At 38.0% G+C, this 16,862-nt stretch overlaps 1 protein-coding gene across 11 annotated transcripts in view; it reads right to left on the minus strand.

The window, feature by feature from the left end:
* wt1a (WT1 transcription factor a) overlaps window positions 1-16,590 on the minus strand; it is a 32,763-nt gene extending 16,173 nt beyond the window's left edge. For 3 of the 11 annotated variants that reach the window (XM_060927065.1, XM_060927066.1, XM_060927061.1), the window contains exons 1-4: window positions 13,554-13,950; window positions 8,636-8,758; window positions 7,486-7,588; window positions 2,115-2,195 (exon numbers count right to left, since the gene is read on the minus strand). In XM_060927065.1, the coding sequence (XP_060783048.1) occupies window positions 2,115-2,195; window positions 7,486-7,588; window positions 8,636-8,758; window positions 13,554-13,950 (704 nt within the window). Of the gene's footprint in view, window positions 1-205; window positions 226-643; window positions 650-2,114; window positions 2,199-7,485; window positions 7,589-8,635; window positions 8,759-13,553; window positions 13,975-16,571 lie in introns of those variants that run through there. The other 8 variants (XM_060927058.1, XM_060927060.1, XM_060927062.1 and 5 more) reach the window with 8 other exon arrangements.
* Between the last annotated feature and the right edge of the window lie 272 nt (window positions 16,591-16,862).

Below are 16,862 nucleotides of genomic sequence, written 5' to 3' on the forward strand. Positions count from 1 at the left end.
TACTTGTATGGTGGATGCTCAAAATAAAGATTTTAAAAGATATCATTGTTGTTATTCTATCCGCATTCACTGGATATGAGCAAGCGCATGCTCTGATTGGTTACTCTACTACTAGGCTATCAGCTCATATACCTTGAGTAGAGAAAAACAAAATGGCGGCGCGCATCAAGTCAGATATATCACTTTGTTATCAAGTATGCACCACTGACTGGGCTGGAACTGCACCTTTAAGTTGGTTTACCAACCGCCAAAAAACCCTAAAGATGGAGAAGAAGAAAATGGCGGAGCGTGTTGCTGAACCAACCAAAGATAAAATAAAAACTCGACTTGAAAACAAAAATACAGAAAAAAAGGCAACGAAATATGGAATGAAAGTATTTGATGGTAAGAACGTATCTTTTTTATTTTTCAAGAATTATTATTATTATTATTATCGCATTTTTTACAAATTGCTCCCGTCATTTTGCCGGTTTGTTTACATTCTAAGCGGAAATTATTCTGTCAGACGTTTTGTATAAAGTTTTTATTTATCGAATTTGATAAAAATAAAAATAAAAATGCTCTGTTTCTCAAAATCCAGTGAATGTAGATCGAATAAAACAGTTATTCCACTCAATCTCGTCGTACATGGCTTATAGACAACTCGGTGCTACGCGCCTCGTCGGCTATCAGCTCATGTACGACTCGATTTCGTGGAATAACTGTTAAATATTATGATGTCTTCCATGAGATGGTTTGTTAACACTTTAGAAGAAGTCTCCAGGGTCAGAGTTAGGAAAGTCGTAATCTTTTTAGTTTTGTTAAATTTTTAAACTTAACTTTAAGACAGAAAAAAGCAAGCTTGATGAGGGGATGACTGTTTATAGCTGCTAGAATGTAAGTAATAACTTGTTTCGTTGGCATTTCATAACATTAAATGTTACTATAAAAGTATGATATTACAGTACTGTGCAAAAAAAGTCTTAGGAAACATGTTTTTTTATACAAACTTTGTTATAGATTTATATTCTATGACTTCTACATTATCGAGTCAGTACAAAAACATTAGAGTCCAAACGTTCATTCGTTTTCCAGCACAAAATTAAATGTTACAGAAAGAAAAAAAGTTTGTATCTGAGCAGTATATTCCATAAGAGAGCACTTTTCAGATTAAAAAAGAAAACATAATGAAGGTTACTGGGTTTTGGGGCAAAATGAAGAAGCGAGTGTGACAGTCAAAGTGTCCAGAAGAACTGCGGCTGGTTCTGGAAGACGCTCAGTAAAACCTACGGCTCATTTCCATATCAAACTCCACTCATTATACCTCAGACTTTTTTTTTTTTTAAAGCAAAGGGTCATCTCACACCAAATATTGACTTTGTATTTGTTCATTTATTACAGCTTACTGCTTACTGTTCATAGTATTTTTAATGTTGAAACTTTTCATTTCATTATTTTTAAGCCATTTTTGGTCGACAGCATTTCTTTACGCGTGCCCAAGACTTTTACACTGTACTGTTGATATGAGAGGAATAAAAGATGTTGGGACATGCCATTAGAGGAAAATAGTTTCCCATCAGTTTCCCATCCTGTCATTGATTTTTTCCCCCCCATAACGCCATGCGGTCTTGTGTTTTATTCCTTACATATACCATATGACATTTCTATAAAATAAACTTTGATTGCATAGTTAATGGAGGATCTTTTAATATCCTTCATACACATCTTATAGATAATATTCTACTCGGTATATCTATACTTGGCTTTGACACGTCACGACATAACGGTTGAATATGCAAAACGATTCATTAATACATACATGACTATAATTATTTCTTTTTCACATGGCACTGTAGGCCCAGCTGGCTGCAATAATCTGCTGCTGTTATATTCCTGAAACATTTCAGAAGTTAAAAAAGGGATGAAAATTTTTCTTTGTTTTTTTTTTTTTACCTTTACAGCATTAAGCCACTTTTTCAGCTCAGAACGACGGCAGTGTGAGTGAACGATCAGAGATGTGGTTTAGTGGCACGCCCTAGCCGTGCTTTCCTGTTCCGAAGTGAACTCGGAGAAAAATAAGCACTAATCCACATGTGGATGAATTCCTCCTGTGATATCGGGTCACTTTCACGTACCTCTTGATGCCGGATGCCAGCGTGTTGACAGGGTTCCAGGCCATGCACTCCAACTGGGACGCCATTTGGTATAAATTGTCACTGCTGGGGTTCAGACAAGCACAAGTCAACACTTGAGTTTGAACAAATAATTTTTGCTTTTTGTTTTGTTCCTACTATGAACAGAGAAAACCCTTTTGCTGCGCTGTACGTCAAGAACACAACTAGACTTTGGCGAATGAAAAATGGGTTTGAAAAGGGCATCCTGGGTAACACTAAATGAATCTCTCAGACACACACACACACAGAAGGAGGTCACCCAGACCAACAGGATAATCAGTTAATCAAATGAGACCATTTTTCTGAGCAAGACACTGCCATAGTTTATTGAGAGGTTGACTGGAGGTCCATTAGTTACTCTGCCAGGTGCTTAACCAAACACATAATTTGGATTTATCTTCAGCGCCTCCGACATCACGGCATTGGAAGTGCGTGCCGGTGTGTGCTGGTACCAGGTACTGTGTAACTACACGACTGCAGCTTTGGCGTCATTACTGGAATGTAGCCTACACTGCTTAAGCATTTATAATGTTAATAATAAGTCATGACTTGTGGATACAAGTGTAGCTTTAATGGATATTTTAATATGTACCAATGTATTTATAACGGCCTAATTGCAACACTCTTGGTGTCCCTTATCTCATTTCCATGTGGTTTAGATTTTTCACTGATTCCTTCATGCTTTACACACCAACAACAACCCATCTTTGGCTCAGGTTTTGATAACTCGACATGTTTTTATTCCAACCACCTTGAAACGGCTAAAAACAGCAGCTCCAAGCTCAGGCTGTGTAAATACAGAGCTGTTGGTACCAGGCATTCGATTAGGGAAAGGAAAAAAAAAGCTGCATAGCATTTTGATTTGAGGATTCCCAGTTCCCTCTTAACTCCAGCAGATAGGAGTCTGTTTATTACAACATGCCGAGCGGGAACTGGAAGGCGAAGCCAGAGCAAAATGGAAGTTCGCCTATCGACCTGATTCTGCTGTTTTGAATCGTTATGTTCCCTCCGAGCTGCAAAACAACGTCGCAGAAGTATTTCAGGAATTCCGCAGCTCGTTTTTTGGATGGGTAATAAGCGCACGGCTGTCTCGGGCTGCGGAGGGAACTCCTCGGAGAGCGGTTATCAGAAGGAAGGAATTCAGGACTGGTTAAAAAGTGGAAGCCAATGGTGGAAAGGACAGTTTATCTTGGCCTGGTACATTCTACTATTCAGCACTTGACCTCTGGTGGGCTTGAGCTGCTGCCTGTAGGATGGAAACCCAGCCTTGATGTAGTAAAGTGCCATCAATCAAAATCGCACATGCTGTCGCTGAAATGTCAAAATGTTTATTTTCAGAACCGCATTTGAGCAAGAGTTGACGTTCTCGTATAGATCCGTTTCATGGACGTGTACGGGTGAAGTGTTTTTCATGGAATAGCATGGACTGTAATGTCTACTAGTGATCTTTCTACAGCCTTAAGGTTGATCCAGGTTTAATCAACTGTAGGAAAGTGCGTTATAGATCAGGGTTTGTAATTCCTGTAATAAATAATCACGTCGTTGTCTTGTCATCATCTCATCCAAGGTCTTCAATACACACAACTGCATGAAGTGCAGTGCAAATAATGACAGAAAATGGCAGACGATTATGTGTTATGTAACACAACATTCCAAAATCAGAAAGGAATTCATGTCATACAAGTGAAGAATATGAAGCAGAAATGTTTTTCCTGCTCAAAATAAGTATCCTATTTTATTCTATCCACATTCACTTGATACAAGCAATCGCACACTCTGACTGGCTACTCTACTATGAGGCTATCAGCTCATATACCATGAGTCATCGGCTGTACATCACTAGCAATGATGACTGCTTTATCAGGATGCACAGAAACAGAGATGGGATGCGAGGCCCGCACCAGACTTATTCTCCTTTCCTAACGAAGTGCCTTGCACAATAAGATAAGACAAACAATGTCATGCCCCCATCGTGTTGTCTCTCTGGACCTCCAGACCTGAGGCCAAGTAGTGCACAAAAGTGGCACAGACCTGACGGGTATGGAAGCTGCCCCACAGTGACAACTGACTTGCTGAGTGATACCATCCAATGGCCATTTGAGTGGCTCTTCCCCATGCCATCTGGAGGTGTACCACTGACCCTGTTGGGTTCATCTGCCACACTGCACCGAAAAGTGCCCTGCTGCCAGCGCCTTATTGGTGATGTACTGTTTAACCCATAGCTGGAACGCAGGCAGGTGCTACTGTACCACTCCGAGTCAGAGCGGACCTGGGAGCAATGGTGATTAAGGGATAACTCTACTTTCCCCAGTACTCAAGTCCTCCCGGACCTGAGACTCACCACCGGTTGCAGTTTAAAGTCATAACCCAGGACTAAGAATGACAGTATAATGCTTTATGGATAGAAATCGAGAATAGAATAGGATAGAGTAGGATAACTCAGGAGAGAACAGAATAGAACATGACAAATTAGTATATATTAAGACAGCGCATAGAGAAATAGAATGTATGTTCACAGAACAGAAGAGAACAAAATGGCGGCGCGTGTTGCTGAACCAATCAAGGACAAAATAAAAACTCTACTCAAAAACAAAACCCCCAAAATTGTTATCAAGTATTTAAAAGAAACAGAAATAGCTAAAAGAATATAGTTTTTCTCCACAATATCTCCTGTTCCACACTCCAGCCCAGTCGGTGGCAGTAATGCACCTTTAAGTTGATTTGCCAAGCACCAAAAAACCTAAAGAAGAAGAAAACCCCAAATAATGCAAAAAAGCAACAAAATATGGAATGAAAGTATTGATGGTAAGAACATATATAGGTTTTTTTATTTTTCAAGAATTATTATTATCGCATTTTTCACAAATTGCTCCCGTCATTTCGCCGGTTTGTTTACATTCTAAGCGGAAATTATTTTGTCTAACGTTTTGTATAAAGTTTTTATTTATCGAATTTGCAAAAAATAAAAATACTCTTTCTCAACATCCAGTGAATGTGGACAGAATAAAACAGTTCTTCCACTCAATCTCATCGTACATGGATTATAGACAACTCGGTGCTACGCGCCTCGTCGGCTTTCAGCTCATGTACGACTCGATTTCGTGGAATAACTGTTAAATATAATATTGCAACATTTCTGCATTTTGTACTTTTCTCGTACGCCAGAATAACGAACTTACATGTTTTGCTTAGTCATAACTGACTTACATAACAGTAACGAACTATTAATAACAACTTTCTGTGTAAATCCAAGTTGTTCATTTTTCTTCTTTATATTTGGGAATGTGAAAGGATATGCGTAAATAAAAGCCTTGTTTTTATTCAAACCATTATTTCTACTCATTGTCATGGTGACATTCCAACATGGTTACATAACATTACAATATAATATAGCATAACATACTGTAGCATGACATAATTTATTATATAGACACGAGTGTTTTACTGGGAAATATGCCACTCATATTTTTCATTCGAGCCCCATGCGGGACATGGAGAACCAAAACCGTGACATAAATCTCTATATGTGACTCGTGATGAAATCGATGAATTGTTTTGATAAATTTAGGTACTTTTTGTTTATGAACGTGTCGATATAATAAAAAGAAAATCACACGTTGGCTTGAAGATATGAAGTTTATCTTCTTGTATTGAAAAACTCGCATTTTTCATGCGAAATACATCGCGGATCTGAGTGATATAATTCCTGATGTTTCACTCCGATGATGTCACTCCCAGTGTTTTCCCGCTGGCTGGACGCGCGTTGTCAGAATGGAGAACTGGTTCAAAATTAAAATTCTTTTGATTAACTTGCGTATTTTTTGTGGAGGTGTCCATGTAATATAAAGAACATTACACGGTTGTGTAAAGATATGAAGTTTATCTTCTCGTGTTGAAAAATATATCACTCATTCGCTTCACTCACTCGTGAAATGTACATTCACCACTCGAAGATAAACTTAATATCTTCACGCAACTGTGTAATATTCTCTATTTATTCTGTCCACATTCACTTGATATGAGCAATTGCGTGTTCTCTACTACTAGGATATCAGCTCATATACCATGAGTAGAGTAAAACATTCTTTTGGAACGGAGCGTGTTACTGAACCAACCGAGGACGAAATAAAAACTCTACTCGAAAACAAAACCCCCAAAAATACAAAAAAAAAAGCAACAAAATATGGAATAAAAGTATTTGATTGTAAGAACGTATCTTTTTTATTTTTCAAGAATTATTATTATAGCATTTGTCACAAATTGCTCCTGTCATTTCGGTGGTTCGTTTACATGCTAAGCAGAAATGATTTTGTCGGACGTTTTGTATAAAGTTTTTATTTATCCAATTTGCAAAAAAATAACAATAAAAATGCTCCGTTTCTGAAAATCCAGTGAATATGGATAGAATAAAACAGCTATTCCACTCAATCTTGTCGTACATGGATTACAGCCAGCTCGGTGCTACGGTACGCACCTCGTCGGCTATCAGCTCATGTACGACTCGATTTCGTGGAATAACTGTTAAATCAGAAACAAGTATTTTTCTGGTCCTGATATCAATCTGTATTTGGCATTCCTTTCTAAAATAAACCCTTAATTGCTCCTCTTTACATCACTTCCTCCGTCCTCGATGCACTGGGCATGCTTGATGTTAACCTGACCTTCTGGGGTTGAAAGAAAGCCGCTGATTGCAACCTGTTTGTTTTACATCCTGTACAACTAACGGATGACTGGAGGTGAATTTCAATTTCCTGTCTTCACTGCTTGCATAACAAACCTAATAAATCATATAATATCGTACATCACGCAGTGTTTTCTTTCATGCTTGCTGGATTCAGAACACATTTCATATTTACACTGCGCTTTAAGAAGTTTGAACGGTAAACGGATAAGCCGAAAGGATAGCGCTCGGATCATGTAAACAAGGCCCTTGACACGGGTCTGTAAATTTCTTTGCTGTTCATGGTATGCTCAAGATGCGTATATCACCTCGCCTTCTCAGAAGCTTCTGGATAGTTCTTTGGAGGTGTACGGGTATGACAGTAGGTTGTGTGTAGGAAAGTACTACTTTGGTTGTGACCAGCTGAAACTGCTTGGTCCAGGAATTTCCAAGACGTGATTCCTGTTTGAATCCAAATCAGTGGCTTTGATGTATTTTTATCGTTGTTATTTTCAATATTGCAAATGGTTTCTTTGTAAAACTAACTACACTCTAGACAGCAATAAATTTTTACTAGGCATGAAGAAAAACAGTTTGAACAGGAAGGAGAAGTTCTTCTTATTAAAAAAAAAACCAAACCCACACACAAAAGTTAGCTTTTCATGATCGTACCTGTTGTAAGGGTTTCTCAGGAGCAGTGCTTGGCTTCCTGTACAGCTCTCCGACGGTGTGTGGCAGCCATAAACAGGTGGAGGGACGGGATACTGCTGCTCGCCTTATAACACAAGACGGAGAGCCGTTAGAAATGGGAAATAGTAATCGTAACGCTCGGTGTGTTCCCGTATACACGCATACATTTATCAAGCTCCAAAGCAACTCGCCTGAAATCAAACCTGTGGAACAACTTCCCAACAAATAACACGGTTCAGCCAATAGTCCAATTCGCTTTGGGGATTTTCATCTTAACAGCTTAAAACAATGTCAGATTTCCAGGCCGCTCCCTCGCTCGGCTCTCGAAGCTCTCACTCCAGGAAAACATGCTTAATTTAGAAAGTCAAATCTTTTTTTTTCCCACTTTCATCCTTCTAACTAATGAGAACGAACCCTCTGTGGATACTTTGTATGTCTAAAGTCTCATGTGGAAAAAAAAAAGCTTTGTACTGCATGCTTCAAGTATCATAACTTTGCTGTTCTCATGAAACACACACGTGAGCAAACGTGTACATGAGTGTGTGTGTGGGGTGAAGTTGGTCTCAGAAGGGGAATCTGAGCTCGGGGAGGATTTGGGGAGATGCAGCCGAGTACACTCGGCACTTATGAAAACAGCGGCCTCGCTCTCTTTGAAGCCATAAAGCAGGCTGACCTCTTGCTCGCTCTTTCAAAGTGCAAATGAGGAATCGGTGCCCTTTCTCGGCCAGGTCCCAAATCGCAAACGGGTCCCATGGTGCTTCTAAACTTGACAAAAGAGCTCTCACTCTCACTCTCACTCTGTTCTGACTTGCTATCAGCTTGGTGGTCTCCGGAAGGATTTACGACGCTGGAACGGCCTGATAAGGTGTTACTTACGGTGTTTACCTTACCTACCTATGCTTTAACACAATGTTATGTGCCCGAGACTACCAGAGAAAAGAAAAGCGCACTGATTTACCGTCAAAGGAAGAGCCTGAGTGCAACTTGACCTTGGATTGATTTTGCCCTTTGACTTCTGAACGAAGGAAAAACACTCAGGCGCTGGGCAAGTACGGGTCGGAGCTTAGAAATTTGCAGATGAACCAAAACTCAGAAGAGACTTCTTTGTAATGTGTGCTTTTTTTTTTTTTACCCATGTTGCTTTGCTGTGGGATGGTGTCTTCATGTTTGAAGGGGTGGTTGGGGAACTGTGAAGCGTGGTGCGACGGTGTGTGTCCGTAGTTCGTGGCTCCGTCGAAGGAAACTGCACCGTAACCTGGAGAAAGACAGCGAAGTGCAAAGCATTGAAGCAATGGAGAACTGGGTTGAAGAAAAGTTTTTAGCTTATGAAGAGATGTTTTCAGCACCATACAGGAAGTGAAAATGATGTGAAATGTAATTCTGTGTTGAACTTCAATTTGTAAATATGGATTATCTTATAATCTATTGAACCAAATAACTGATTTGCTAAATTAAGATGGTGTTACGTAGCTCAATTATTATTTCAAACATGAACAATTAATGATTTAAAAAAAAACCACACACACACACACACATTGGGTGTTTGCTTGTTAACATTTTTCTTTGAGCTCCAAAAAATATCATGCACTCAAACCTTCAAAATAAACCTTGCCTGATAATTATTTGAATACATTTTTATATTACGTTTGTTCTGTGTTTCTACATAAAACGCAAGTTTAAAAAAATCAATGTGCGATGCACTGCAAAAAACTGAATTTGAGGAGAAAATTCCTTAATACTTGCTGCATGGACAGATAATTTTACTTGACGAAACATCTTGGAATAAGTTGGTTACATTCAGAACTAGTTTTAATAATCTCAGACTTGGTGACTTGCATTCTTCGACACTGCAAAAATGATATCTTAACAAGTTAGAATATCTTGACTATAGTTGAAACGATCTCGAATTTCCTATTAGAAGAATACAAGACACCAACTCTGAGATTATTAAAACTAGCTCTAGATTGCAACCAACTTATTCGAAGATGTCTTATGAAGTAAAATTATCTGTCCATGCAGCAAGTTCATTTCACTAATATTAAGGAATTTTCTCCTGAAATTGAGTTTTCTTTTTTTTTTTTTTGCAGTGTGTAGCTAATGGTTAGGTAATGACCCTCTCGTACCCTAATGACCCTTGGCCCTCCTGACTCAGGGTTGGAGAAGGAACAACGAGCCGTGAGTGCAAACAAACGCTGGGCAGGATGATACAGTCGAGAGCAGACACTGGGTTTAGGGTATGAATCATGCCTCGGGTGACCCCGGGTCATCCTCAGCCTCGTAAATCACTACGTCCCAACGCTGTCTTCATTAATTACATACAACCACTTTCACCTCGGAACGACAGAGAAACTCATTAAAGAGGGTCATTCCTCTTCCACCCCACCGGGCTCGCTGATGGGCCTGGAGTCTGGGAGGAGCAGCCTGAGCCGTGGGGTGTGTGAGAGTCAGAGTCTGGGCTGCCCATTAACATATGTGTGGTTACACCAGATACAGGAGCTATACGTAACAACGATCCTATATTTACCTGGGTGTACCAACCTGTCGCAACAGCGTACGCCTACTGCTCAATAAAATGATAAAAGTGCTGATGTCGTTGTTGTGTTTAAAACAATGTGATTACGTACTGTAATTATTTCTAATTCCTTTTGTATAGGTGGTTAATACAGTATACTTTAGTCCAGACACTTTGGTTATAATGTATAAAGGAAATGTTCAGCAAAAAAAAAAAGCTCTCTTTTTTTTAATTTAAAAAAAGTTGAAAGACCAGACATGGTTGATGTCAAGAGTCAAAACTTTTTTTTTTTAAACGAAGCTATGAAGTTAACGCGGCTAACAAGTCATGCACATCAGTGTCAAACAACCCCAAGGACGGAAAAGACCAAGGAAATAAACACTAAACATCTGTAGTCGTCACTATATTTGAGATAAGGATAAGACTGCGGATGTAAATTTGCAATTTGTCCAAGTTATTCATTTCACCAATCGTTTCCCTATTCACACTCTACACACAGACCTAAGAAAGCAGCATTTAACAAAATCTGATGCTCTTATAATACTCACGGTTAACTTCGGAGCGGTTTAGAAATCATAAGCCAGACGCTGCATGGCCGTCGTGAACTCGTCGGATTTTATGTACGCCATAACTCACTGAGATTTCACAATCCTTTAATGGTAGAAAACATAGAATCTTCGCCTTACGCTTTATCCTTATTTACCTTCTCTGCATTGAATGATAAACACAGATTATGGTTTTGTAATATACAGGAGATCAAATACAGGTTTGGCTTATATATATGAGCATTTGATCTTTCAGAATGTCTTACGTAATAAACTAAAGTCAAATATATCAAGAGTGCGATACGAATTTCGTGTGAAAAGGATCGAAAGCTGAGGTGTGCGAGTTTATCGGATAAAAGGACTGTTCAAAGCGTTATGGATTAGCGTATAGCGATTACTGTAAGCTATCATTTTATTATAGAGTATTTAAGAGCAGGATGTTTGTTTCTGGAGAGGACTTTATTCCCGAAGGATTCATGAGAAGAGCGTGAATGAACATCAACCAAAAATAAAAATAACCGACTTTTAAAAATATATTTTAAATCTTATGTTTGACTTTAAATCTTTGACATCAGGTCGATTAAAAGTGAAATTCTAATTTTAATATTTATATAATATAACATTAAAGCTATTATTGTTATATCTTTATAAAAATATGAATACATAAATGCACTACACTGTTGGTTTTGGGTTGTTTTTTTTTTGCTATATTAAAACTTTAGATCTTCGGACGAGGCGTGTTATTTCCTCCTCAAATTGCATACATTGACGTATGCTGAGTCTGAACAAATGAATAAACAAACTGAAAGTGTTTTGATTCAGGATGATCCATGATGTATAATTTACATTTTTTTCCAAATACTGCTTGTTCAAATATTGCAAAGAAAAAAAAAATTTTTTTTTTGCACAATAAAATCCATCATTTTCGGAGGAAATGGCTGTTTTCTTACTCTACTCCCAAACTTTTATCAACACTCCCCATGACCAAAAGCAACACGTCTAATGGTTTTTAATAAAGTTAAACATTAATCACTGTGTGCGCGCGTCATGTCGACTCAGCATAACATCATTTGGGTCAGGATTTTAATTTCATTTCATCAAGCATTTAATGCTTTTTATTTATTTACATGGTCAAACCTGAAGAAATTGAAATGGATAAAATATTTGTCAGGAAATTAACTAGTAATATTTATTTATTTATTTATTATGAGATCTATACGATGTGTTTCGTCACAGTACAACATATCAGACAATTATCTAATCGACCGGCGACAAAATAAAGTGAAAAAAACGTGACTAAATGTGTGACGAAAACAAGCTTGTTCCGGACAGGTACAGGAACTGAATGACGCAATGAAGAAGTTGACATCCATCCTGCTCTCTGTCATGGATAATAAAGCTGAGGAGGCCTTGATGACCTTAATTCGGGACCAGGATGCTAACAGAAGAGTCTCCTGATTTAAGAGGATGCATTACTGGGATACAAACACTATGTTTCAATAGGAGCAGCGACTAAACTAACATCTGGATTTGCATGGGAAAAAAAAAAGTCAATAAATACTGTAGGTTTGGAAATGACCCAAAGCACACGTTCAGTGACGAGGATGCTTGGGCATGAAGGAGGGTGTTATGTAAGAAAAAACAACTGTTGTTCAGAATGCCAATGTAGAACGGTCAGCAAAAATAAATAAATAAAATAGCTAGATAGATAGATAAATAAATAAATCTGTCAGTCGAACATATTTTCTTTTTTATAAATGAAATGTCTGTTTTAAAAAGCTATACTTTTAGTGAAATTGAATAATCCATATCAAAGATAACCACAATAACTCACTACAGAAATAGCTAATTATTCTTTAAAAAAAAAATGCAATACCTACAAATATGTTCGAAGACATTATTATGTTGAAGTTCCTGAGTCACGCTATTTTCTATGATGTCATCATATCAATCATAGAGAATAGTTCATTTACGCTTTACACATAGGAATGTAAGTAAATACACCGATTACAATTGTGCAATATCTGCTCACACTGCGATTTCCTCACTTACTTTATCTTGTATTTTATTTTTTATTGCTGCTGTTTTCTCCGAGTGCTAAGTTTTGTTGTATAACTACGATGACAGTCTTATCTTGTTTTATTTTATCTTATGATTTTCTCAAATATAACAGGCTCAGAGGCTCTGAGACAGAAACACTGTCCTGTGTAAAAACAACAACAACAACAACAACAAAGTAGGCAGTATAACAAGGAATTAAGATATGATTTTAGCTCTGCGTTGTCTGCTGTTTGAACTCATCCAGTCTAATGGATTTTATTAACTGTGTACTTTTTAACACATGAAGTTACACCACATGACGAAATCTGACACGTGACTACAAGACGAACAAACTTTCTGGTTCTGCGTTTGCTTTTCAGTTGTTCGTTGTTGCCGTATTGATTCCTGATGGAGGCCTTGCCCTAAAAAAATCTCTTCTTCTTCTTGTAAATCAAGACATCGCTTGAATGAATTCAGTAAAATCATACCGATGTACGTATGTGCTACATGGATTCTGCTACATGGAAGCTTGTGACCCGTAAACATCACTACCAATCAAGTATAACATGTCGAGATCCCCAGTGAGGGCCTTTTTCTGAAACGAGTGTATTCCTGAGACTGTGCGAGTTGATTTTATTTGGTATTTTTTTGTCTGTATTTTGCAGTCACCAGAAATTCTGCACTTTGTTTCATTTCCAAATCAAGCCCAAGGCCTTAGACATACTGCGTATACTTTCGTATTGCTTTATATGACTGACCTAATATATAGGCAGCTACATTTTTTCCCCCCCCGGAAAGAGTTCATGCTTTGTAGAATCTTTGACCCAGACTTCTACGACTGTCAATGTTGCAACATGTGGATCTGATATTAAACAAGAGTATTAGAAGGTAAACCATGTCAAGTCAGAGCTGTGACAGAGCTATGTGTGAGTGTCAGAAAGCTATTTCCTTACCCTGGTTCCTGGATCCAGTCTGGCTGTCCATGCAGTTGGACAGATACGGGCCGTTACTGAACATCCGGCTCTGGCTGGTGGGGGTCTGGCTCGGTGTGGGTGCTCCGAAAGCACCGTACCTGCACGCCCCAGTACCTGTGAACTGTCCTGAGAAGTGGACGGTGAAGGCGCTGAGGCCACAGTGTGGGTCCTCATGGGGGTCTGTGGAACCCCAGGTGGGTTCTTGCTTGATGAAGGAGTGTGAGCCCAGTGAACTGTAGGGGGCACCAGTATGGAAATCCAGCACGGGTGCCCACTGCGGGGCACTGCTGACGGGCAGAGGGCAGTTCCCGTTCCCTGCTGGCAAGGCCGGCACTGGAGACAAAAGGGTGTTGAGGTCGCGTACGTCTGAACCCATGGCGGCTGGCTCACACACCTCGGAAAACAGCTCCAGAACAGAAAGACGAGGAACAAGTCTGAATTCAGAATCCGAATCAAGCGTTGAGTCAAAAAAAAAAAAATCAAGTCCAGTGAAATTTCATGGCTGAGTTCTGAATCTAACAGACATGAACGTCAACATGAACGCTGCCTCCATGAGCGTGAGGCTTTTCTTCTTTGGTAAAATAGCAGACCAAGATACTGATGGATGGAGAGTGAGGTACGAAGCGAAGAGAAAGAGAGGACTCAGTGGGATGGTCTCGATGCGAGGCCGAGTTCTCTGAATGGAATGAAAAGAGAGAGAAGAAGCTCAGACGAGGAAGGAGGAGGTTAAGTAGGAGGAGGAGGAGGAGGAGAGGTGTAGCTCCTTTACTCGTGTGTCTGTTTTCTTTGCAGGCCAGAAGGCTGAAATAGAGGCAAACAGAGGAGGCAGGAGGAGGAGCCAGAGCTCGGGACTGATGAGAGGAGCACTTCATTCATTTCCTTCAGCATACAGGACACTCTTCCCTGCGCTCTCTACATCACACAGGGACGCTCACTAAGCCTGAGTGTGTGTTTATGATAGTCAAGTAGGCGAGATGGGTCATAATTCTGAGAATTTATTTTGGTTTTATTTTCTCTCAGTGAAAATGAAACCTAAGGACTTGTTGGAAACTCATCTAAATTTCAGCTCTTTGAAATCCCGACTTCTCATTTAATCCTTTTTTCTTCTTTCATCTGGATGAAATGCTACTTTTTTAAATGCATGCATGACTGTGGTATTTCCGAAATGCACAAGAAAAGAAAAAAAGAATTATTTTGGTTGTAGAAAAATAGGGGGGAAATGGTAAAAGCTCTTAACGCAGTATGAGAAAGAGGAAATATTTTGAGTTTCCGACAAGAAGAAAATCTAAAGAAATCCCTCCATCGCTGACTGTTTTAAACAGAACTTCAGTCAGTTTAAAAAAACAAAAAAACAAAAAAATGTTAATAGTAAAGGTTAAATTATTTCTAATAAAAAAGGACCGCGTTAAAACGTATAGGCTAATTCTTTAAAAAACAAAACAAAACATTATTTTCGGCTGCATGGGGCGTGACTTATTAAACACTGCACATTGCAAGACAGCCTTCCTTACTTATATTAAATATGAGATTAATTTTAAACCTTTTTGAAACTAATTAAAAATTTCCTGTAAAACGTACGGCAATTAAGGGCGAACCCCAAAGCTCATCAATCAACCAATTAAAATATAATTTATATCATTGCGATATATATATATATATATATATATATATATATATATATATATATATATATATATATATATGACATATAATAATAATAATAATAATAATAGCCCTGTGATGACCTGGCGACTTGTCCAGGGTGTACCCCACCTTTCGCCCATAGTCAGCTGGGATAGGCTCCAGCTTGCCTGCGACCCTGTAGAACAGGATAAAGCGGCTAGAGATAATGAGATGAGATGAGATAATAATAATAATAATAATAATAATAATAATAATAAAAGCGTGCGCGTTTTTTCTTTCTTTTTTAATTCTGTATTATTATTATTATTATTATTATTATTATTATTATTATTATTATTATTTCCCATCACAGTATAAAAGCTCTCATCAGAATCACTGCTTGTCTTTTTTCCTCCTCCAGCCTTATGAATTTAATTAAATTAACAGTACGAAATTACTTTCTCTAGGAAAACGAATTGCATGAATACTATTCAATAATAATTTTAAAAATAATAATAATAATCCAACCCAAATTATAACCATCAAAATGGCATCGCTGTAGCTAATTATCACGACTTTTATTTATTTATTTTTTTAAATATACAGTATAAACGCATCTTCTCAGAGTTTCGTGAAGCTGAAAACCAGCTCTTTTATAATTGATATTCATAAACAGGCTGTACTAAATCTAATTTAGATATAAATAGCTATAACTCTGACCCCGCCTTAACGAGCTTATTATTGGGTTTGTTTATAAGGAAAGGAATAAAGAGAGAGAGAGAGAGAGAGAGAGAGAGAGAGAGAGAGAGAAGAGTAATTTACGGCTGAGGGAGCTTTCTGGATCTGGAGAGAAGAGTTTATCATGTTTAATTGAGGAGCAGTGAGACCCACGTGTTCACTTACAACATCAGCTAACACTCAAATGATAGAAAGGGACACACAGCTGGAAGACTGAGTGCTGAAGGAACACATCAGGGCTGAACCAAAATGCACTTTAACAAATAAAATTCAAACTGAGTAAATTCGTATCCTCTTTTACATTTCGAATCCCGAGATGTAAAGTGATTCACTGATATGATGTGATCATGAAAGTTAAAAAAAAAAAAAATACCAAGAATGACTGTCCAAAAGTCTGAGGCACATATAAAGAAATGCTGTAGACCAAAATTCTTAAAAATAATGAAATGAAATGAATTGTTTCAACACCAAATAAATAAATAAATAAATACTATAAACAATAATCCATAATAAATGAAACACAGTCAGTATTTGGTCTGAGAAAACCCTTTGCTTTAAAAATAATAATAAATAAATAAATAATAAAATAAATAGTAGTCTGAGGTCCAGTGAGTGCAGTTTGATAAGGAAATGAGCTGTAGGTTTTACTGAGCATCTTCCAGAACCAGCCACAGTTCTTCTCGACACTTTGACTGTCACACTCGCTTCTTCATTTTGCTCCAAAACCCAGTAGCATTCATTATGTTTTCTTTTCTAATCTGAAAAGTGCTCTCTTATGTAAAATGCTGCTCAGTTACAAACTTTTTTTTTTGTAACATTTAATTTTGTGCTGGAAAATGAACATTTGGACTCTAAAATGTTTCGACTCGATAATGTAGAAGTCATCAAATAGAAATCGATAAAGTTAGTATGGGAAATATAAAGTGC

The sequence above is a fragment of the Neoarius graeffei genome, chromosome 8, assembly GCF_027579695.1.
Source record: "Neoarius graeffei isolate fNeoGra1 chromosome 8, fNeoGra1.pri, whole genome shotgun sequence".
In the NCBI taxonomy this organism is placed as follows: domain Eukaryota; kingdom Metazoa; phylum Chordata; class Actinopteri; order Siluriformes; family Ariidae; genus Neoarius; species Neoarius graeffei.